At 34.2% G+C, this 25,519-nt stretch overlaps 1 protein-coding gene and 1 long non-coding RNA gene across 3 annotated transcripts in view; one reads left to right on the top strand and one right to left on the bottom strand.

Annotated features, from left to right (window-relative positions):
- The window catches only part of LOC138923569 (uncharacterized), a 55,899-nt gene extending 50,156 nt beyond the window's left edge, over positions 1-5,743 (bottom strand). Inside the window, exon 1 of one of the 2 annotated variants that reach the window (XR_011437326.1) lies at positions 5,481-5,742. This is a non-coding gene — a long non-coding RNA (uncharacterized lncRNA). Of the gene's footprint in view, positions 1-5,480 lie in introns of both variants that reach the window. The other variant, XR_011437325.1, reaches the window with a different exon arrangement.
- The window catches only part of CABCOCO1 (ciliary associated calcium binding coiled-coil 1), a 120,232-nt gene that overhangs the window by 2,550 nt on the left and 92,163 nt on the right, over positions 1-25,519 (top strand). Inside the window, exons 2-3 of the mRNA XM_023643726.2 lie at positions 7,059-7,162; positions 13,017-13,186. Coding sequence (XP_023499494.1) covers positions 7,059-7,162; positions 13,017-13,186 — 274 coding nt within the window. The remainder of the gene's footprint in view (positions 1-7,058; positions 7,163-13,016; positions 13,187-25,519) is intronic.

The raw sequence follows: 25,519 nt of genomic DNA on the forward strand, positions 1-25,519 counted from the left end.
GCCTCCCTCTAAAAGATAAGACTAAACTTTTGGCAGATATCTGTATAAATGCATAAGACCAGAGAATAGTGACAAAAATCTGAAAGTAAATATTCGCTATGTATAAATATGTAAGTGAAAGGAGTTCCTAAGTGTTTACAAATTAATTTATAAATGAGTTTATAAGTAAATACTTAGAATTCAATCATCAGTCTTTTATCAGTAGTTTGCTCATAAACTAACTTTCTTAATGTCTTCAAAAATACTATTTGGGAGGGGCCAGCCTGGTGGCATAGTGGTTAAGTTCACACATTGCGCTTCAGCAGCCTGGCCTGGATCCTGGGCATGGACCTAGCACTGATCATCAAGCCATGCTGTGGCTGCATCCCACATAAAATAGAGGAAGATTGGCAAGGATGTTAGCTCAGGGCCAATCTTCCTCACAAAAAAAAAAAGAAGAAAGAAAAAAGAACTATTTGGGAAATATAATCATTTAAGTAGTAAACTTAAAAGGACTATTGACTTCAACTCACATCAGAGACCTAAAAGAAATGTAAATAATTATTTCCTAATTGCTTCTTCTGAATAATGTCTTTTAGTGTTACCACATCTCCTAATAGATGACATTTATTCAGTGCTTCGGGACTTTATCAGAACAGGAAGACATTTACGTACTCCTGAGTGGAAAGATGATGTCACTTGTCTTAGAGATCCTCAACATGTCCAAGAAGAGGCCTGGACAATTCTCTTTATATTAAGTGGTCCCTACTGATCTTAAAAATAGCTCCCACCCCATCATTGGAAGGTTAGAGAGAAACACTTGGAGCTCAACTTGAGCAGCAAGATGATCAAGTTGCTACAGTTTCAATATCGCTCAAGAGGTATTTACTGAAGCTATTCACAGCACATAGCGTAGATCAACCTGTGCAGGGTTGTGGGGAGGATGCCAAAAAGTTGCGTAAAATATTGTTGGGGAAAAAGTACTGATATTCCTCAAAATTGTAATGTACGGTAGTATTATTTATCAGACACTTAGAACTTCTGGGAATATTGACTTTGGGTGTGGAGATATTAACAAGCATTTGGGTTTATCGTTCTTCTTACTATTGGTCTTTGGATTTCCTGTCTTATTTTAAAAGTCCTGCTGCTTCTACCCACTCCAGCCTCCCTTTTAGGTTGCACAAGTGATCTTCAATCTTTTTCTAATATTTAAAGTTTTACTAAAGTTAGACCTCTCTCACAGCTAAAATTAATTTTGAATAGACGTATTTTGTATATATGAAATGAGGATCTAATTTTGTTTTCTTCTGGACATGAACTATCAATTATATCAGCTTTGTTTACTTAATAAGCCAACCTCTCTCTTTCCATTGAGAATGGACTGACTGCCGCTATCACGTTATATATATACATGAATGGGCCCAAGAATAGATAAAATAGTCAGTGGACTAGAAAAGACAATCCAAACGTTCATATATATATTCATAGATATGAATATGTGACTATTCATATATATATGTGTGTATATAAATTTGTATGTATACATGTATAAATATTTTTAATATCCCAAAATTTATATATATACAATATATGTATAAATATTTGAATTCTCTATTCTTTTCCACTGACCAGTTTGTTCATTCTTATGTCAATGCCATACCATTTTATATTTAGCTGTAATATCTAACTTGAAAAGGTCTCTCTTACTATTTTTCTTTTTCAAAATGTATGTATTCTTCCATAAGGACTTTAAAAAACTATTTTGTAAAGTTCCATAATGATGCATTCTAGATTTGAGATTGTCATTGCATTACATTTATAATGTGGAAGGATTTAATTTTTTTCATTTGAAGGTTTCCAGTAAATCTCTTCTATCAAACTTGTTGTTAAACTTTTGATGAAGTTGACTTCTTTACGTCCTGTACCTTTTTTATTACATTTATAACTGAGTATAGTTTAGTCAAGTTTTTGCTGTTTCCATTTCTAATTAGTTTCTAATATAGAGAAAAGCAATTGGCCTTTATGTATTTGTTATATGTAACTGTCTTATCAAATTTCTTATTAGCTCAAACCATGTTAGTCCAATGTCAGATTTCTTAGGTATGCCACCATGCATTCTTCAAATTAAGATTTTTTAAAATTTCCTCATCCCTAATATTTAAGCCACATATTTAATTTTCCTATTGTATTAATTAGAGCCTCTATAGAGTGTGGACTGACATTAATGTTACTAGCCAGAATCCTTTTTTTAGTTCCTGATTTTCGTAAGAATGACTTCAGTATTTTGCCATTCAATGTGATGTTTTGGCGAATAATCTTTTTCATGTATAGCTGTTCTTTTTTTGTTGTTGTTTTTTTGTGAAGATTGTCCCTGAGCTAACATCTGTGCCAGTCTTCCTCTATCTTTTGTATATGGGATGCCACCACAGCCTGGTTTGACAGGTGGTGTGTAGGTCCACACCTGGGATCTGAACCCACAAACCCTGGGCCACTGAAGCAGAGCATGTGAACTTAACCGCTACGCCACCAGGCCAGCCCCTAGCTATTCTTTTCTGTTCATATTTTACTGAGAATTTTGCTGCTGCATTCTAGCAAACGCCTGTTTATTATTTTATATAACCATATCATTTTTATCATTTAATTTGACATAAAAAGTATAGTAGAGTTGTTAATGATGACCCAGCCTTGCATTTCTGAAATTAACCGTATTTGGTCATGATAGCTTATTATTCTGTTAGTACACTGCTGGATTCAATTTTCTAAAATATATTTTAATTAGAATTTTTGCATTTGGATTCATTAATGATTTTTGTTTATAATTTTCTTTTTGTGCTAGTTCAGGTTTTTGTATATAGACTGTGCTGGCTTCTTAAAAATGAATTATCGGGGCCAGCCTGGTGGCACGGCAGTTAAGTTCGCACATTCCACTTTGGCAGCCCAGGGTTTGCCAGCTCAGATCCCAGGTGCAGACCTAGGCACCACTTATCCAGCCATGCTGTGGCAGGCGTACCACATAAGTAGAGGAAGATGGGCACGGATGTTAGCTCAGGGCCAATCTTCCTCAGCAAAAAGAGGAGGATTGGCAGCAGATGTTAGCTCAGGGCTAGTGTTCCTCAAAAAAAAAAAAAGAAAAGAATTATCTGCAGTTTGAATTACTATACTATACTAGCAGAATTTATGAATTCTTGATTGTTAGGTAGAACTTCAAGTGTAAAACCATCTGGGCATGGTGACTTTTTAAAAAGTAGACTTTCAGTTTATTTCACTTTTAGTCAGATTCATTTTCTCCCTTACCCCAGATCAATTTTGATAACATATTTTCCTAGGAAATCACCCATTTCCTTGTAATTTTCAAATGTATTTCCATTTAATGTGGCATGTATGTATTTTTTCTTCATTCTTTAATCACATTTGCCAAAGATTTGCCTGTTGTATTCATTATTTTAAAGAACTAGCTCTAGCTTTCACTTATCCTTCTCTCATCTCTTTTTTTATTTTTATATTTTTCTTTGTCTTAAATTGGCTCCTTACAGTGGCCAGGATTTTAGTGAGGTTGAGTGAGGCACTCCTTGGGCACAAAATTCATTAGTCAAGATACACTATATTTTAATGCAGTACTTTAAAAAGTCAAAATTAATGCAAAAAAATCCATAACAGATCAAAATTTTAAATAAAGACAGGGTCAGTATTACCGATTTTTCCTTTTGCCTCTGGCTCCACTATGGTTCAACACAGAACTGCTGCTCTTAAGTTCATTTCTATTCAGGCTTGAAGAAAGCCTTTCCAAGTGTGGAAACTGTAGAGCAGTTTATGTTCTCTGTGACTTTGAAACCTCTCTTTAGTAATCCTTGGTGAAATGTGTTATCTCTCTTTTAATGAACATTTATTAAGAATCTTTAAAGACGCTACCAGTGATAGATACAAAGATGCCCCCGAAAGCTTAAATTCGAGAAGAAAGACATATATTCAAATATGGACAGTTTAGGTGACATTAGAGAAAAAATTCAGATAAAAGATTATCTGGCAAGTAATATTGGGCCTTACAGTTTTATTGCTTCTGGAATAACTGCTAAAATCCACCAGGTGGTGGAGTAAAATGAGTTACAGTGCAATTTAGCTTAAATATTACCTAGTCAGAGAGATAATTTTACAGAGAAAGCCACAATTACATAGCCACATTTTTTAATAGCCTATTCACTAATTTTCTATTGTATCTCTAATTTTTACAAATCAGAATGTATGTGTTGAGAGATTAAAGATTTTAACCACCTTATATCCTTTCTAGCGCAAGGCAGTGTATAAACAAACAGAAAATAGCTCTAGTTTAAAATAGATCCAGGAATTCAATTTAAAGCAAAAGAAAACAAAAACCCAGAGGCAAACCCTCCTACACACAAGATAATTATCTTAAGCCATCAAGTTTTAGTAAAAAAATGAGGCACTAATATTAGGCATCTTAGCTAGAATTATTACTGTACAAAAGGTTAAGATTATTGTATTCTCTTTCATAGTGTTCTTTTGTGACCTATTTTCTCCTATCTAGAGATTTTCAAATCAAATAAGATTGACCTAAATGTCTGCATAATTTACATGTGTATCTTTATTCATTATTAACAATGATACACTCTTGTGTGTATTAAAACATATTAAAATGATTTTTTAACATGTTCCAAATTTAGGTTCAATTGACTTTCTCTAAGTTACAAAATTAATCAGTAGCCAAACCATCATGATATCTCTAAGTCCAAGGCCTGCTTTTCATCATGCTCCATCATCTAACAATGTCATCATGAGGTGGAGATGAATTCAGACAGTCTATTAACGACCTATGTATATGACTAGGATCTGCAGAATTCTAAACAGAAGTAAAAGGTTGAATGAATGTCCCTGAGGAATTTACAATCTAATGGAATTGACAGTGCAGAAATAAGTATAGTTTACTGCTAAAAATAAAAAATGTATATAACCAACAAACATTTAAACAAATATATAGTCATATATTATGGACTAAAATACTATCCTGTGTAAAAACTGAGTACATTTGATTCAATTTACAAATATATGAGTGCGTCCCAGCTGTAAGTTATCATATTAGGTACTAAAATATTTTTTTCATATTGAGTTTATAATTTGATAGTATGACCTAGTTTAGGTTAATTTGCTAAACCTGGATTACAAAAAGAGCTAATAAAGTAACATTTTATTTCAAATAGATTTTTAATAATAAAAATATAATAACCTAATATTGCATTAAAAACATTAAACTGATTACCATTACCAATAAGTATTATCTTTGAGATTTTTCTACTCTTGAAAAAGAATAAGGAAAATTTGGGATGTGGTCTGATTAACTATAGCAAAGCATTTCCTTGTTGTTCTTATTTTTTGGAGCCCATTCACAAGAAAGGATCAATGATTTGTTTAATTGAAAACGTTTGTCCCCTCTCTCCCCAAAATCTCACAGTCCTAGATTTTGTGTGGCAAAATATCTGCCATCTTACCTCTGTTTCTCAGTTTCCTCTTCCCTTCCCCATTCACAGCTCTTCTCCTCATGCTCTGGCTTTGGGCAGTTTCATCCATCCTCATACTTGCAGTTGACTCCTAAACCAACATCTTTAAACTTGACCTTTCTGACTCTAGCATTTCTAATTACCTCTAAACATTTCTCCCTTGGTATGCATATTTCACCTTAAACTCAACCACTGAAACCAAACTCATCAACTTCCAAAGCTCCTATTTCTTTTGTTGTAACAAGGGTTGTATGGTTGTGCAGATTGTACTCTGAACAAAAAAATTCATCTGAGGGTTGAACAGGAACTGAAACTGTATTCACAAGCAGTGCAGTTGGGCACAGAGCTGCATCAGCCTTGGGAAAAACCCTTTTAGCACTTCCTCCACCCAGGGAGGATGCCCCTGTCTAGTTCACACAAAGGTGGCATATGTGCTCTTGGAGACCCTGAGTATCACCATCCTTTTCCCTCCAGTGACCTATTCCTGAAATTCAGAATCTCCATTCATTCTTCCCTCTTTTAGTCCCCTCTGTATAATATGTTGCAGTCACCCCTTTCTTTTCACACACAGTGCTTGGGGCCCAGTACAGCCCAATGCATCATTCCTGCACTGTTTTAATGACCTTTTCATTTAACTCTTCCTCTGCATACTTTCTCTGCTCGTGTCTTTTCCTAACCCTGTTACAGATTACCCTTCCTTAAAGCACAGTTTTATCTTGTCATTAAGTGCTCAAAAACTTCATGGGTTTCCCTGTATTGTTAAGAACCAACTCCTCAGGCTGTCCTTCTTCAACCAGCCAGGGTCTAAAATATGTATGGTTCCTGGCACAATATCTTCTGTCTTGTAAGCACTCAGTAAATATTTATTGAATTATTAAATTTAAGATCTTCCACAATGTATTCCTAATGCCCACATGCCACCTAGATCCAACTAGTACCCCACATATACCCTATGCACCATTGTGAGCTACTTCATATTTGCAGAACCAGTATCCAACTGTGTGCCTTCATAACCTTGGTGTCGCGATAATTCACCTGGGGCATTATCCATGCCAGATCTCACAAAATCCACTCTGGAACTCCTCTCTATAGACTTTACTTGTCCTGTCCCTGTCCTTAGCCTTTCTTTTTGGTTGAATGCTGGATATATCCTGGCTCACTTTGCATTTCATTTTCTTGTTTTAAAGTCACCTTTGGTTTGTTCCTCCCACTAGATGTTAAGCTTCTTGGGGCTAGCGTGTTTTTCTTACTTGTCTTTGCCTCTTCTTGAGCCCCAAATTCAATGAGGAATATGTAGACAGTCAAAAAAGAATTTACTTGTTGAAAACCATCATGCAGTTGTAAATATGTGCAGAAGACAGATTGACTAGCTATTTGACTTTTCAGAAAAGAAGTACCATTACCAAAAAACAGAAAAGAAAAATGATTATCTAGGAGACTGTTGGTTTTAATTTTTTTTTCCTGATAGCAACTAGACCATAGTAAGAACAAATTTTGATATTATTGGGATTAATATGTAAAATGTGTGATTGAAATAACTCATCCCTTTTTTTTTTTTTTTTTTGATAGAAAGATGTTGACTTCCAGGAGCATGAAAAGATTCTGTCTCCAGACTTCCTTTCCGTTGACCAAATCACTGAAATGCTAGCAGAGGACGTAGATGGAGTTCAACAGTAAGCATTTTCATATTACAACCAAGTATAGAGCAGTTCTAATTCTGCATCTATAAATGACCATGATATGTTCTTACATATTTTAAACGTCTTTTCAAAATATTTATTATATTGTGCAGAAATATATATATGTCCAGTCTCTGGAACACAAAAATTCAAACGTTGACTTTTTTGCACCACTCAGTAGTCTTCTTTATGGCAGAAATGCCTGTCAAACCAACTTGTTAATATTAACCAAGAATAGGGATTTATTGTTAAAAGCAGTCTTTAGCATATGCCATCTTCTTCTACTTTTTTCTTTCATTCATGAAACTATCTGTCAATATGCCCAAGAACCTAAAGGGCATTCTGTCTCATCATAACAAGAGCAAGTTGTGTTTTCTATAATATTACTAGTCAATACCTTTAATTATTTTGGAAATCTTGAGTATTATCTATCATCTACCTGTGATTTTTATTGGCTATGAAGCTGTACTAAGTACTCTGATTTCATTCATTTTGCTTAAAGGTGTGAATATAACTGAATTTATAAGCAACAATTCTAATATATGTACGTCTCGCTCTTAAGGCCATTTATTTCTACAGTGGATCTTTTACTTAGAACGCTAGTCAGATATATCTGACAACACAAATTCCTAAAAGATGTTTTTAGTAAATCACTCATTTTAAAAATTATCTCACTCTAATAATGGAAGCCTGATTGGCCATAATGTGTGGAGAGTGGGGACGATGTGATGTTCTGGACCATAATGTCCCAGTGTAAGATCTCTGCATGCCAGTCCTCGGATGGAAGCAGGGTATTGTGAACCGTAATGGACAAATAGAAAATGACTCTGTCAGTGATTATCATTTACAAATCTTACAAATATTATGGAATAGAGGTAATTTACTAGTGAGAAGGAAATATGACAGAGGTACTGGCTGGAAGAGAAAGCTGATGAGGGAAGGCATATTAAGAGCAGGCAAATGACACTGACAGGCCTTTTCCCAAGATGCTCTTCACCTCCAGCGCCTGAAAATCCTGCTAGAAATCCTGGTGATCTGTGATTTGGCCATACTGCGTACTAACTGTGTCTTTATAAGTATTAGTCGATTAAAAATTTCACAGATTTTAAACAGGTATTTCATGGTGATTTTGCCATTTTTGTAGAAATGAATGCTCATTGGGAATTCTGATTTTCAGTGTCACAACTGATTAGTAAAATGATTCATTGTATTAATATCACTGATTGTTTATGTTTTAAGTAAAATGTTATTCTCCATTTCTAGGTAACCCCAAATGTTGATCATTGAAATGCACAGGAATAAGTATTTAATACTAGCAAAATAATACAATTCAAATGACAGATATTTAATATAGTTTACAATTTATTTGTATGAAATATTAAATAAAAGATGTTATATTAAATGCAATTAATATTAAATAAACTATATTACAAACAAATGCTTTTTGTTTATTTCTTACCACATCTTAAGTTTTACCATGTATCATACCTTGTGTGACAATCCTTATTTTTCAATTATTGGCTTCCTTTGTTGTTAAATATCTGAATTCTAAAAGTATTTTTAATCTTTAAGAGGTGAGGTCTAGGACAAAGTAAATGAAAAGGGGGTGGTACGGAAGTTAGTGGTATAGAAAGAACTAGGGTCAACAGCAGCTTGATCTTTTAGACCATCTCATTAATAGAATTCACCTGAAGTAATTTCAAATTTTAGGACATCAATTTTGGAGGAATGACACCAGTGTTATGTCAGGAGCCATTTCTTTGCAAAGTAATTTTCTTGAGGTCCGTTATATGATTTTTGTAACAGTAATCCTGAAATATTCGCAATCATTCACTTTCCATTTAAAATAGCATTATTGTAAATGAGGACTATATCCCTTTCAAAATAGCAGAAATATAATTTAGGTATCCTGTCACCAAGTGACAGAAGTATGCCAAAATTGTATAGTCTGCAAAGCAGTAAACTTATTTAAATAAATTATAGGAAATCAGCACATTTTTCTACCTTTTAAAATGGAAAATTGTGCTCCATGAAAGCAACCAACCAAATAACACATTAAAGTATCATTAAAACATATTTCTGGAGTACAATTCCAACCAAGGTAAATGTCTGGGTCCATTTCTCATGATCTCCTAACTACTATCAATCATTCATGTTTTAATATAATCCTGATTTTATTTACAGATTCACCTAAATCCTTTTTGAAAAAGGGATAGGGACTAAATTGAAAATAACTATTTAAACATAGAAATAACACTGAGAGTTCTTTTAATAACCTTTCCATAACTGGGCTTCCAGGAGCTGTTCAGCTCTCGCCTTAAGGCTTATTTCTGCATGTCATCATATTAAAAAATAAAATGCACTCCAATTTCAAGAGCGTACAAGAATAATGTAATATTTTTGCTGAAAATCTTGGTGAGACAAAGTAGATAGTTACATCATCTATCACTGTAGCAAACTTCCTGAATCAGTAGTAAGCATCTTTCACTTTCCCTACATTCTCTCTGCTGTGGCCTTCTCTCTCCTCTTCCTGGTTCCATCTCCCCTTATCCCCAGAGGAGATGCTTACAAATTTGGTGGTAAAATGCATGGAAACTTTGCATTCAAACGACAACAGCATCTGCTCCAAATGCCTTCCTATGTAATCTCCTTCTGAATGAAATGACTGAACAAAGAATAGAAATGGTAAATATTTAGCCCTGCAGTTCAAGTTGAAGGTTGAGATTCAAATAGTACCAGGGAAAGTGGTGGAGGAGGCACAGAGAGGAAAGCAAAGGTGGAAGGACCTCAAAGAGATTTCACCAAAATATTCTTAGGCAAATAGCTGTCTTCATCCATATACAATTAAACACTAGAAAAATAAAAATGGAAAGCAAAGAACATGTGCAACTATTCAGGTCAAATATTTAATTAATAAAAAACAACATAGCATGCAGATGGCAAATGAAGAGTATACTTAGAAGGAAGACTAATTGCTGGAAACAGAAGAAAACGTTAGGCAAAAGCTGATGATTAAAGAGGGCATTGATTCTGTAAAACAAGAGGTTAAAGAAGAGATGATAAAATATGTAAATAAGAAGCTCTGAGAACTAGGACAAGAAACTAAGGGTAAAGAATAAAACCAATGTAGAACTTATCTTGCTGAAAATCAAGTCAGTAGTGTGGAAAACAAATTTAAGACAACTTATACAAAATGCAGATTAAAGCAATTAGATGTTAGAGTATACATCCAACAGTGAATTAGAAAAAACAATTTAAACTTCATAAAAGAAAAGCTTTGATTTTAATATTTTGATAGAATAAAACTTCATGTATTACCTTATCTCTGGGATAAAGTCCATCATGTAGAGAGGAAAATAACCAGGCAGCCTCAGACTTTTCCTTAGCAACCTAATGGTAGCAGAAATTAGTAGAGTAGTGAGTAACCAAAATTTAGGGAGTCAAAAGTATGTAATTCCAAATAAAGTACTAATTTAGGTGGTGGTTTTAGTTAATCCACCTGGATTTTATTTCAAAGTATTGGGTGAGGTAGTATTTTATTTTCTACACAGATAGCCAATTCTTCCAGCAACAATTTTGAAGAGTTCATACTACCGTCATTGATTTGAAATACTACCTCTGTCATATACCTATTTTCAATATATGCTGGGTCTATTTCTGGGCTTTCTATTCCTTTGGCCTATTTACTGATCCCATTAAAATACCACAGGCTTTTATTACTATAGAAGTTTTCTTACTGACTTTCACTTGAGTTAATGATATTATACATTAAACATTGAAAAATAAGTCTTGCTGACTGATATCCACTGCAAATTGAAGACACCTGGCTGGTAATGTAACCTCCCATCCCCCTTCACATCTGCATCTACCAGTTGCTTTGTGGGCTTGACAAAATGTATCAGGATGCTTTTAGTTGCATGTAACATAAAAAACTGATCATTGACTTAAAAGTTGAAAGTATACACACACTTACACACACACACACATACATATATATATGAAATATCACATAACAGGATGTTGAGAGATTGATTCCAGAATTGATTGACTCAAGGCCTCAGTAGTATCAAAAGATGAGGCTTAATCTTAGGACTGATTTTTCTTATGGTTATAAGATGACTGCTAGGAGCAGTTAAAGCTACTTACTTGTTCTCTGTATTTTTGTTCCACAGAACAAAATGAACTTCACCTTTAGTTACAAATTAATTATAACAGTTTAGAAGAGTGCCCACTGTAGACCGCTAACTATTATAGAGAATGCCAAATACTAAATGGCATTGTAAGGCATTATGGGAATGGGGATGAGATCACTCTGATTGGCTTAGGAAAATCAGAGCTCACTTTCAGGTTGAGGTCTGTCCTGATACCACTATAGATGAAATGGACATTAGAGAGTTAGTTAAACATAATGCTGGCTTTATTTGTTCCTAAACTTGTTTAATCCTGCTCTATTTATTATTCTGATCATATAATTTATTTCAATATTATGAATAAGGACTTCCTTTCTTTAAAAAAATGTCAGTATAAGGTTGTTACACACACACACACTACCTCGCAAATAATATATAAACAACAAGGAAATACCAATTCCACCTTTAGCCAAAAGAATTCTGAAAGCCCAAACCACAAAATGTGAGGAGGACTGCCAGGAGCATTCTGGATCAAGCAGAAGGGCAGGAGAAAGTACAGAGAGGATACACATGATTGAAGATCTTAGAATGAGCTAAAAAATATACTTATTCTTCCAGGTAAGGATAAAACCCTCAAGTGCTGTTCCAAGAAACTTTATGTGAAACAGCAGGACCAGGATGTACAAGTCTGGACAGATACTTCCCATATTTACAAGAAATAGATTGTTTACATGATAGTAAAGAGAACCAATCCTACTTTTTTTCTGTTTCCCCACTAATTTAAAAACGAGTGAAAACTAGAATAATTGGCACAAACTTACTTCATACAGAAAATAGCTTCTAACATGGCCAAGTATGAGTACTAAACAAGGAATGTGCATACAAAGACATTACAAGAAAAAAATAATTGAAGAATAGGAAAAAGAACCGACAGGCAAAGAGAATATAACAGAAAAATATAGCCATGAGCAGACAAAAAATATGGTCAAATATTTATGAATTAAAAAAAAATTTTGAAGCAATCACTATGAGAGCATAAAACAGAGATATGAAAACTCAAGGAAGAGATACTAAGAAATAAAAGGTGATAAAACACATTTAAAAAAGTAGAAAAGGAAAGATCTTGCAGAGGTGAAATTTATAAGCAGCCCCAGGGAGAATGAACACTGCTGAAAACTCTAAGGGACATAGAAGACGGAAATGAGAAAAGTATATAAAGAGAAAAGGAAATAAATTTGAAAAAATGTTTTGCAGGTTAGAGAGAAAATTATAGCTGTAGAAAATTTGAGTAAAATGTATACAATTGGGATTCTTTGAGAAAGAAAACAGTGAATATTTAATAATCTAGTTCCGGAACATTGTCAGAAATAAACTTGATTGCATAAATGGGAGAAGACACTGCATTTCAGAGAAAAAATATACTAGTAAGCTGCTATACTTCAAAGATGGAAGAAGGAACAAGACGAAAAAGGAGAGAAGGAGAATTAGAAGAAGAATAAAGAAGTGGAGGAAGAAGACCAAAAGAGGTTGCTCTCTTTTTCTGTTTCTCCTTTGAATGTCATTTTGGACTTAGGATTTTAATATAACTATGACTATTTTTAGATTATGGGCATTATTGAATTTTCATTCAAAAAAATATCTATGTTTTCAAAACTTAGAAAAGGAACTGTTCAGTATGTAATCTGATTTTAATATATGGATTTTTCTTTTTGTTACAGAAAACTGGAAAAGTTTTTGAATTTCAAAAATCTTCAAACCTGTTTAAAGGAAGCCATCCTACTAGATTATTATGTATCTGGATTTTTGTGGGCTAGAGGAATGGACTTTTCTATTATTCAATATTCAAAATTTATGACTTTACTAGATATGTTACTTCATAATCTTAGAAGTAAGTACAGTATTTTTCTCTCTTTTTAAGAAAAGAAAATTTAGTCCACCATCTAAATTAATGTTTTAAGCAAAATTTCCTAATTTTATTGTAATTCCTTCAGTGAAAATTATGTTTTCTTCCTGGGTGTAGCAAAGATGTAGTTTATATATTAAATTGTAAAACTTAAAATAGTACTTAACAAGGGCAAAGTTCTCTTAATAATTAATTTGCCAAAGATATGTTAATTTCATTTTAAAATCTTATCAGTGCTATCCATCCCAAAAATGTCAAGTAGAAAGTTCAGATTTATTTAGGTATTTTTTTATTGTTTGAGCTGTTTCATCTCATCTTACCTGTAAGTATTACTGGGATATCTCAGAATGACTGATAACAGGAGGTACTTTGGTCAATATCAAAACCCCATTAAATAGACTTCACTTACATACACTTAGATTTTGTGATTTTTTTCTTAGACCACATTGAAATGACTTACTACAGGAAATTTGGAAATTCTTCCTTGGAGCAATTTTATTTATTTATTTATTTATTTTTTTAAGATTGGCACCTGGGCTAACAACTGTTGCCAAGCTTCCTTTTTTTTTTTTTAAGGATTTGCACCTGGGCTAACAACTGTTGCCAATCTTTTTTTTTTCTTCTGCTTTATTTCCCAAAACCCCCTGTACACAGTTGTATATCTTAGTTGCAGGTCCGTCTAGTTGTGGCATGTGGGACACTGCCTCAACGTGACCTGACGAGCGGTGCCATGTCCGCGCCCAGGATCTGAACCCTGGGCCGCTGCAGTGGAGCGGGCGAACTTAACCACTTGGCCACGGAGCCGGCTCCCCTTGGAGCAATTTTAAATGTACTGACTTTTGTTTGAGACTAAGTAGAATTGCTTCTTGGAAGAAGGAAAAGAAGGAAATCTACTTATTTATTAACTCGGTGTGCTAGGCACTATGTTTGGTTCTAATCTTTAACGTACATTCTTGAACCTCAGAGAAGCTCCTGCAGGGAAGTGTTAGGACCACTATCTCAGACTTGAGCAAGCAGTCCAGAGAGCAAGGTTGCACAGCTGGTAACTGGCAGAGCTGAACTTGAATCTCAGACTGTAGAACCAAAAGGCCACAAGCACACTACCTGGTAAAGGTGTTTGTGTCTCAATGGAAAGACGTGATTGTGTCCATTAGAAGGCAACTTCTTTCTTTTCTTTTTGGTTGTTTGCTTGTTTTTAGTTTATTTTCTTCTTTTTCTTTTAATTGGGCAGATAGAAACCTTGCTCCTCCTAAAGAATTGTTACCATCATCCTAGCAAATTTTGTGGGTACCTTGTGGTCACACAAAATCTATTCTGTTCTGCGTATCAATTTCTAACTACACAGATGCAGGGGAAATTTTAAGTGAGTTAGCAAAACCTAGAGGAGCCACTCATGCCCTAGGCACCCTTCCTGCTCCTAGTTGCCCTTTACAAGGGAAGAATTGGTAGTTCTTGTATGTGAGGAGAAGAAATCATTATTTTCTTCTCTGTAAGTGGGAGAATTTCATCTTTTACTTAGGTACGTAGTGCCACGTTAAAGATAAATAGCTGTACCAATAGAAGAAAAAATAATTATACTTTAGAATGAAAAACTGGTATGATGTTAACTGACTGATTTCAAATTATCCTGCACATGGAAAACATGGTATAAAGCTAAAACAAAAACCGAAGTCTCAGGTAGCTAGTCTTGAGAATTCAGTCTTTTCCAGTACTTCATTAAAGATGCATATTTTATTATTAAGATGCCTAATAAGTAATATAATATTATTTGAATTTCAATTGTTAAACTACAACCTTCCAAAAAAAGAATTCTTAGTAAATCATCAAAAAGACAGACTTTGGCTGGTTTTTTTCCCCCTCATGACATAAATATTTATGGAATCTCTGAGTACTACATATCTTGAAATATATTCTTTCAACATCATTGCCAAAATTACTCAGCAAACAAAGAACTATGCAAATCTCAACTTGCATGGAAAATAATAAATAGATACCAACAATAAGATAAAATGGGTATTGAGATTATATGTGAGACTTCAAAACATCTATTATAAAAGTGCTTAAATGAACAGTTACAAATATTCTTGAAACACATATTAAAATATAAAGAATCAGGAATGAAATGAAGTGTATAGAGAAGAAACAAATGGGAATTTTAGGACCACAAAATACAATAACCAAAATTAAAATCTCACTGGATGGAATTAATAGCAGAATGGAGAGGAAACAATGGAAAAATCAGTGAACTTGAAGACAGAGCAATAGAAATTATCCAATCTGAACAATATAGAGAAAAAAGGACTGGCAAACAAATGAACAAAACCTCAGGGACCTGCGGGACAACCAAAGTTCTAATATACATCTCTTCAGAGTCCCAAAAGGACAGGAGAAAGAGTAGAGTGCTGAACAAACATTTGAAGAAATAATGGCTGAAAACCTCCCAAATTTGGCAAAAGATTAAACCTATAAATTCAAGAAGCTGACTGGACCACAAACAAGGTAAACAAAAAGGAAAACATTACCAACCAACTGGATCTAATTGACATTTACAGAACAGTTCATCCCCAAACAGCAGAATAGTCATTCTTTTCAAGTTTACATGGAACATTCACCAAGGTGGATCTATCCTGGGTCATACAACAACCTGAATTTAAAATAATTGAAGTCATACAAATATGTTCTCTAGCCACAATGGAATTAAACAAGAAATTAATATCAGAGATATGTCAGGAAAATCTCTGAACACTTGGATATTAAAAACACAATTCTAAATAGTCCATGGGTCAAAGAAAGTCTCAATAGATATTAGAAAAGATTTTTGGTAAATGAAAATGAAAATAAAACACGTGAAAATTTGTGTGGTGCAGCTGAGCCAATGATAAGAGGGAAGTTTATTTCATTAAATGCTTGTATTAGAAAAGAAAAAAGTCTAAAATTAATAATGTAAGTTTAAACCTTAGGAATCCAGTAAAATAAAAAGCATCAATCAAGCAGAAAAGAAATAATAAAGAACAGAAATCAATAAAGTTGAAAACATAAAGCCAATAGAGAAAATCAATTAAACCAAAATCTGGATCTTTGAAAAGGTCAATAAACTTGAGAAACATGAAGCAAAACTGATGAAGGAAAAAAGATAGAAGGCAAAGATGATCATTATCAGGTAAAAAAATGAGATATTACTGCAGACCCTGCAGATTTTTAACAGGATAGTAAGAGAATACCGCTTATGTACATAAATTAGAAAAGAAAAAGGAAAGGGACCAATTCCTCAAAAACTACAAACTAACAAAACTCACCCAAGATGAAACAGATAACCTGATAGTCCTATAACTATTTAAGAAGTTAACAGGGCCGGCCTGGTGGCGCAGTGGTTAAGTTCGCACGTTTTACTTCAGTGGCCTGGGGTCTGCCGGTTCAGATCCCACGTGCGGACTTGGCACTGCTTGGCATGCTGTGGTAGGCGTCCCATATATAAAGTAGAGGAAGATGGGCACGAATATGAGCTGAGGGCCAGTCTTCCTCAGCAAAAAGAGGAGGATTGGCTGCAGATGTTAGCTCAGGGCTAGTCTTCCTAAGGAAAAAAAAAAGGACAAAAAAAATAAACTTAAAAAAAAAAGAAGTTGAATTTGTTGCTAAAATCTGGGGGAAAAAATCTGCAGGCCCAGATGTTTTCACTGGAAAATTCTATCAAACATTTCATGAAGAAATACCACCAATTATGCATAATCTCTTCCAGAAATAGTAGAGAAAAGAACTCTCCTTAACTCATTTTTGAGGCTAGAATTATCTTCATACCAAAACCCAACAAAGACAATGAAAGAGAGAAAGAGGAAGGAGGAAGTGGAGGGGCCAGAGGAGGACTACAGACCAATATCCCTCAGGAACATAAATTTAAAAATTCTCAACAAAATATTACCAAAATGAATCAAGCAATATATTAGAAAAATAATGCACACGACTAGTTGGGATTTATCCCAGAAATTCAATACTGCTTCACTATTTGGAAATCTCATCAGTGTAAATAGTCTAAAGAAAAAAACCCACATGATCATATAAATAGATGCAAAGAAAGCGTTTGACTAAATACAACATCCATTCATTATTTTTTTTAAAAAAAGAAACTGTCAGAAAACTAAGAAAAGAAGTGATATTCCTCAACCTCATAAAAGACAGCTATAAAAAACCTAAAGCTATCATCATACTTAGTGGTGAAAAACCAAATGCTTTCCCCATAAGATCAGAGTCAAGGCAAGAATGTCTGCTCTCAACTCTCCTATTCAGCAAGGGACTGGAAGTCTTAGCAGTAAGTGCGATATGGTAAGAAAAAGAAATAAAACACATGCAGATGAGAAAGGAGGAAATAAAACAGTCCCTGTTCTCAGGTAAAATGATTGTTTCTATAAAAAAATTACTCAGAATCAAAAAAAAATCTTAGAACTAATGAGTTTAGCAAGGTTGCAGGAATAAGGTCAAAACAAAAGTCAGTTGTATTTCAGTATACTAACAATATGCAATGGATATCAAAATTTTAACAAATAATGTTTATAATAGCTAAAAAAATAACAGAAAGAAGTACTTAAGCATAAATCTAACAAAAAAATACAAAATTGGGGCTGGCCCAGTGGCCCAGCAGTTAAGTGCGCATGTTCCGCTTCGGCAGCTCAGGGTTCACTGTTTTGGATCCGGGGTGCGAACGTGGTATCACTTGGCAAAAGCCATGCTGTGGTAGGCATCCTACGTATAAAGTAGAGGAAGATGGGCATGGATGTTAGCTCAGGGCCAGTCTTCCTTAGCAAACAGAAGAGGATTGGCAGCAGATGTTGGCTCAGGGCTAATCTTCCTCAAAAAAAAAAAAAACAAACAAAAACAAAATCTATATGCTGAAAACTACAAAATTATGATAAAAGAAATAAAACCTAAATAAATTGAAATAGTGTTCTTGGATTAGAAATCTCCACATGAAGATGTCAGTTCTTCCTGAATTGATCTGTAGATTTAATTCAGTCTCAATCCAAACCCCAGCAGGATTTTTTTCTAGACATACCCAAGCTGATTTTAAAATTTTTATGGAAAGGCTAAGGACCTACAGTAGGTAAAACAACTTTGAAAAATAGGAATAAAATAGCATAAATGATCCCACATAATTTTAAGACTTACTATAAAGTTACACTAATAAAGTCAATGTGGAATTGGTGAAGGGATAAACATTTAGATCAACGGAATAAAGATAGAATTCAGAAATAGACTCACACAAAAATGGTCATCTGAATTTTTTAAATAAATACGTGAAAGCAATTCAGTGGAACAGGGTAGACTTTTCAACAAATGCTGAAACAGCTCCTCCTCTACATTAAAAAAAATATACCTCAACTTAAACTTTTCATTTGATACAATTAACTGATTATATCATAGATATAAATTCAAAATATAAAACTATAAATCTTTTAGAAGAAAACATAGGAGAAAATCTTCATGACATGGAGTTTTCTGAGAAGTTCTTAGACATGATCCTCAAAACATGATCTGTAAAAGAAAAAAATTGATAAATTGGTCTTCATTAAATTCTTAAACTTTTGTTTTGTGAAAGTCATTGTTAAAAGAATGAAAAGACAAGCTACAGATAGGGAAAAATATTTGCAAATCACATATCTGACAAAAGACTTTATAATATATAAAGAACTCAATAATAATAAAACAAATAATCCTATTAAAAATGCACAAAAGCATCAAAACCTGTAACTCCTGTCTAACCATGAGGAAAACAGAAGACGAACTCAAATTGAGGAACAATGTACAAAATGTCTGACCAGTACTCCTCAAACTGACAAGGTTATCAAAAACAAGAAATCTGAGAAACTAGGAGAACCTCAAGAGACATGGCTACTAAATGTAATATGGTATCCTGGAGGGGATCCTGGAACAGAAAAGGACAGCAAGTAAAAACTAAGTAAATCTAATAAAATATGGACTTCAGTTAGTTATAATATATAAATATTGGTTTACTGGTTGTAATATATGTACATTATAATGTAAGATGTTAAAAATAAGAGAAAATAAGGTATGCAAGAACCTAGGTACTATTTTTGTAATTTTTCTATAATTATAAATCTATTCTAAAATAAAGTCTATCTTTTTTTAAAAAATTAGCAAATAATTTGAACAGACACTTCACGAAAGACGATATAAAGATGGCAAATAAACACATGAAAAGGCCTTCACCATCGTTCGCCATTAGAGAAATGTAAGCTAAAACCACTACGATACCACTACACACCTATTGAATGACTAAAGTAGAAAATACTGATAATACCAGCGTTGACAAAGATAGAGAGCAGCTAGGACTCTTATACTTCGCTTATGAAAAGGCAAAATGGCACAGCCACTCTGGAAAATGGTTGGCAGTTTCTTATAAAATTATATGACCTATCAGTCCCACTTCTAGGAATTACTCTAAAGAAAGGAAAACATATGTTCACACAAAAACCTGTTCATGAATGTTTTGTAGCAGCTCTATTCATAAGTGCTGAAAACAATCCAAATGTCTGTCAATAGGGCAACAGATAAACAACCATGGTATATCCACGCCATGAACGTAAATGGAACACTACTTAGTAATAAAAATGAATAAACCATGATACACACAACAATTTGGATAAATCTCAATAGCATCATACTGAGTTAAAGAAGTCAGTTTTAAGATTGTGTACTGTACGATTACACTTATAGGACATTCTAAAAAGATGCCACTAGAGAGATGGAGAACAAGTCAATGGTTGCCGGAGGCTGGGGTGCAGAGAGGACATGAAAGGATAGCCTGGGGGAGTTTTTGGAGGTGATGTAACTATTCTGTATCCTAATTGTGGTGGTGTTGGTTACATGATCTACACAAGGGTTCAAATTCATAGAACTATAGACCAAAAGAAAAGTCAATTCCACTGGACGATAATTTTTTAAATATTTACTTACAAAAAGAAAGAGCAGATTTAGTGAAAGAAAAAATATATAATTTTAACAAGAAAGAGAAACTACCTAGGAATAAACTTAGAAAAGAGATGTGCAAGTCCTATATGAAGAAAACCTCAAAGCAGTTGTAAAGGTCACAAAGGAAGTTTTAAACATTTGGAAAAAACTTACAACTTTCTGTGAAAGACTCAACACGATAAAGATTCTAAATCTCATCATGTTAATTGTCAATATTAATGTTCCATTGAAAATACCAACAGTTTTTGTGGATGTTTTTGCTTGGGGTGGGTTACTAAGCAAGGTGATTCTAACGAAAATAGGGAAAATAAACAAATACGAATAGCCAGAAAAACTTTCTTTAAGAAGTGTAATAAGCTATAACATATTTTGTTATTATAATATTAGTAATGGTGTTATAAAATCTCTAATATTTGAACACGATGGTGAATGACTAAATAGATGGACCAAAGGAATAGAACAGGTTTAGAAGTACACCCAAGCATCGGAATTCAGTACTTGATATAATGACATCTCAAACCTGTGGTGAAAAGATGTACTATTCAATAAATAATATTGGGACACCTGGGTATCCATCGAGAAAAAAAAATAAAATAAAACTGGATCCAGAGCTCCCTGTCTTTAAACCAGAATACATTCCAAATGGATCAAATACTTAAATGTCAAATAAATAGAACTATAAAAATGTTAGAGGAAAACATGGGTTAATTTCTTTACAACGTTGGATGGGGAAGACCTTTATAATTATGCCTCAAAATTCTGAAGCCATAAAGAAAAGGATAGTTAAATTTGATTTTTAAAAGTCAAAAGTCTGCAAAGAAAAAATACTGAAAGAAAAATCTAAAAAAGAATAAGAAACTGGAGAGATTATTGCATATGGATATGACTAAATAAATTACAAATGAAAAGTTCAGCCTTAAAGATAATAAGAAAATGCTAATTAAAACTACACAGAAATGCCATTTGTCACATATCAGATTGACAGAACTGTAAAATCATGGCAGCATTCTCAGCTGTCAAAGCTGTAAGAAAACAGTTGCTCTCCTCTATTGCTAATGGAAGTATACGTTTAAAAAACCCCTGTGGAGTGTAGATTAGTAGCTATCTATCAAATTTACAAATGGGTTGTCCCTTTGACCCAGCAGTTCCACTTTTGGGAATTTATCCTCCATATTCACTTGCACACATGTAACCTGACATATGTAAAGTTACTCGTTGCAGAAACGTTTGTAAAAGCAAAAGATTAGAAACGTCAACTGGAGACACCAGTGTGAACTCATGTTTAACTTAATATAGATACAGATGAATAGTTGTCTAGTTAACTGTACACACATATATTTCTTAGTTCTGTCCACTGAGAGGGCCTGGAAGTAATGACATCCCAGTAGCAATGAGCATACCCAGGACCCAGGTCTTGGTTTATAATTTCATTCTCAAATTTACAAAGCCAGGGCTCCTTAGAGAAATGGCTGATTGCAGACGTGGAGCAGGGGACATGAAAGATGAGCCAGGGGCACCTTATAGTGGCCAAAGTAAGTGCTCAAAAATCAAAATGATGAGGGTGTGTCAAAGGAATAGAGAAGCCAACTTAAAAAGCTCCCAATGTCCAAAGTTGGAACAATTTGAACAAAAAAACAGAGTATTGAATTGTAATTCAAAGTATAAAATTAACATCCATGAATCCATACTGATATAAATTCATGATTGGATAAATAATTAACTGGGGTAAAATAGACAAATCTCCCATACAGAATTTCCAATAATTTATATAGACACTTCACCCTCAAGAAGTTAAACCCACACTCCCAACCACTTAAGTGTGGGCTGCACGTAGTGACTTTCTTCCAAAGAGGGCAGTATGGAAAGGAGGAAAAACTAACTCTACAGTGGAGTAACCTGACCAAGACTACCTCAGCCCATGATTAAGGCCAACACTGTTAGTGATAAGCCGTGTTAAATAGCATGTCCACTTGATAGAACATGTTGAGAATGGCACTGTGGTCCTCCCCAAACCCTTAATCCCTGTCTAATCATGACAAAAATATCAGAAAAACTCAACTTGAAGGACATACCACAAACTCTCTGACTAGTGCTTCTTAAAACTGTCAAGGCCATCAAAAACAAGGAATGGCAAGAAACTGTCACAGTCTAAGAAAGCATGACGACTAAATGTAATGTGGTATCCTGGATGGGATTTGGGGACAGAAAAAAGACTGTCATAAAGACTGAAGAAATCCAATGAAAGTATGAACTTAGATAATAATAAAGTACCGATATTTGTGCATTAGTTGTGCCAAATGCACCACAGCAAAGTTCATAGAGGAAACTGTGTATGGGGTATATGGGAACTCTCTGTAGTGTTGTTACAACTTTTCTGTAAATCTAAAACTACTCCGAAATTAAAAGTTTATCAGTAGGGATTAGTCTATCCCTAAAATGGAATGCTATGCAGCTGTAAAAAGGAAAGAATGAGGAAGCTTTCTACATATTGTATGGGGAACTGTATATTGTTATTGAATAAAGCAAGGTGCAGAATTGTTTGCTTTTGTTTGTAAAAGACAAAAATGAGAATTTATGTATCTTATTTGTTATATATAAACAGAAAATGCTAGGAATATTCAGGAAAAGCTAATCTTAAATTTTCTGTAGGGAAAGGTGTGGGGATTGGGCATGTGGGCAACAGGGGTTGGAGGAAGTCTTTTCACAATATATCTTCACGTATATTTTTTGAACTAGGTGAACATATCACCTATGCAAAACATTAAATTGTAAAAAAGAATATATGACATGAACAGTCCCAAGCTTCACAACCTGTGAGCTGTCTTCACAAACTAGAAACAGAATGAAGTAAAAAAATGTTCATGAATCTCACATTCCAAATTTGACATGATATTTCCATTTTAAACTTTGCATAACTTATAATGACTCAAGAATATTTCATTTACGTGAAACTTTACATTGTTGATATCAGTTCAAAAATGAATTTTTAACACTTGAGTAGGATCCATCCAACTACTCCTAAACCAAGAGAAAGTGAGAGTACGTATGTAAAACCTAACCAGAAAAAATGCAAGGGATCTAGTTTTTCCTGTTGGCAGGAAAAAAACGTCCCCTTAAACCTCTAAACCTAACAAGGTTATAGTTATCCTCAGGAAAGGACGCAATCTTAGCCAAGGGTGCCAGGGAAGGAGGTAAGCTCGTGTTGATGTTTAAACTAAGAGGTAGAGTCCTGAGCTCTCCCAGCCAGCAACAGCTCAATAGAAAAAGCACCGAAGAGCAGTTGGAGCTGTGAGCTGTCTTGTGGTCAGCCATTATAAATAAAATCCTAGTGTGGGAACTGCATTTTACACTGACCCGATTTCTGGCCTGTTTCTTGTCTCAAACTTATGCGGCCTTATGTACAAGGCATTCTGCAGACAACCCACCTCAGATCAAATTGGATCAACCAAAAGATTATGGAACATAGGATTTGTATAGTTATCTTAACAATATACATTTGAGGGTCTAATATTTCCAGGGACTGACCAAGGACCAGCTTTCAAGTATTGAATAGACTGGGTATTGGGCCTCCATCCAGGTCCATGGGCCTAGATTGATTTCCCTGTATATAACGTGAATGTTAGTAAATAACCATAGTATAGTTTTTAGTTCTATGAAATTGAATTGTTTTCCCCCAAACAGGAATGATAATAATAATAATAGGTACCATTTGTGTAGGATTAACTTGTGCCAGTCATAGTGCCATTTGCTTTCCAAATACCGTCTGATTTAATTCACACACAACCTTGTGAGATACTTCTATTTTTATCCCCATTTTAAATATGAGAAAAATAAATGAGATTCAGAGAGGTTAAATAACTCCTTAAGGTCACAAAGGTCAACCCCAGTGAGTAACAGCCCATCCTCCTGACTACTGCATGAAATGTGCCTGGCTTTGGGTTGAGTTCTAGAAAGCACTATTCATGTGTAATACGCTAGTATGTGTATTTTTTTCAGTTTAGCAGGAGTTTCACCTGCATTTCTAATGTGATCCTTACCACAGCACTATAATTTTGAAAATTGGTATTATTCTCACTTACAGTTAAGGAAAATCAAGCTTAGATCACCTAGCTAGTAAGCGGCAGTTATGAGGTACGAGCTGAAGTCTTCCAACTAATTATAAGTCTAGTGTGTTCTTTTTTATTACCCTAAAATTTCAAAGATAAATTTTATTTCTAACAGCCCTTACTATTTAAATGGTTTAATCTTTCATGTTTTAATCACATCACTAAATGTGATTTTTAAAAGAGCAAATATTTCAGTCAGATAAGTAAAATGATAACTTTCCTAATTTTTTAAGCCATTATCTATAGAAAGACATTAGACATAGAAAAACAGTTTTAAAGAGTCAGTAATATTTCAACATAAGGAAATAGTCATATAAATGTATTTTTGTGCCTGATAAGTATAATTATATCTAGAATTATAATCAATTATCTAAGAGTTTCTTTTTTCTCTGTCTCTAATTAATACCATTTTATTAATAAAATGATTCAGGCTTTTAATCCATTCATTTCTAAATTGCTTTTATCCAATTATTTTTCATTTCTGAAGTTACTCCCACCATTTCCAAAAGAAGTTTATCATGGAAAAAGAAATATACAGTAATAATTGAGCTCCACTTAGAATGATATAGGAAAGCCTAGTTATCCAGCAATAATCTATGTGTCTGACATACGTGAAAGATGATCTGTGGGGAGGCCGTAAGAACTGGGCCAATTGTCATTCATTAAACCAGATTTTGATTGTTATATAGGTTTTTGCTTTTTTCTAATTCCTACAAGTAGAAAAGAATCTAGACTAAACAAAGTACAAGTAAGTGTGTATAGCGTCTTCCTAAAATTTTACTCTACTGTCATTTTGTTAGTAATTTGGGGTTATAGCACTTACATCCCAGAAAGAAAGAGGATCTGTGTACTCGGGAAGTGGCTGGGTCCAACAATCAGCCTACGTTCTCCTAACTCCTCTGCATTCTCCCCTCTTACCTCCTTGAAAAATCCACTCCATTAGCAAGAAGTGGAAAGTTTACTGATGGTTTCCTGAGAGACAGACAGGTTTGGTTGGGATTGGGAGGGTGGCGTTCACATTGAACAGCATAATTCTCCCCAAAGCCTTCATCCAGGCCCCCAGCTGACATTCGCTTCCCCCAGGCAGCCAGTCCAACTTCATTTTTTTGCTAGAGCCATTCAACTCTCCACGTCCAGGCTCTCCAGCTTTATGTCTATACACCATCACTTGTCAGCAGATAAAGGACACTATGGACACTCCAGTTACCCAGATTCATCCTCAGGGCATTGG

Source organism: Equus caballus, chromosome 1 (assembly GCF_041296265.1).
Source record: "Equus caballus isolate H_3958 breed thoroughbred chromosome 1, TB-T2T, whole genome shotgun sequence".
Lineage (NCBI taxonomy): Eukaryota > Metazoa > Chordata > Mammalia > Perissodactyla > Equidae > Equus > Equus caballus.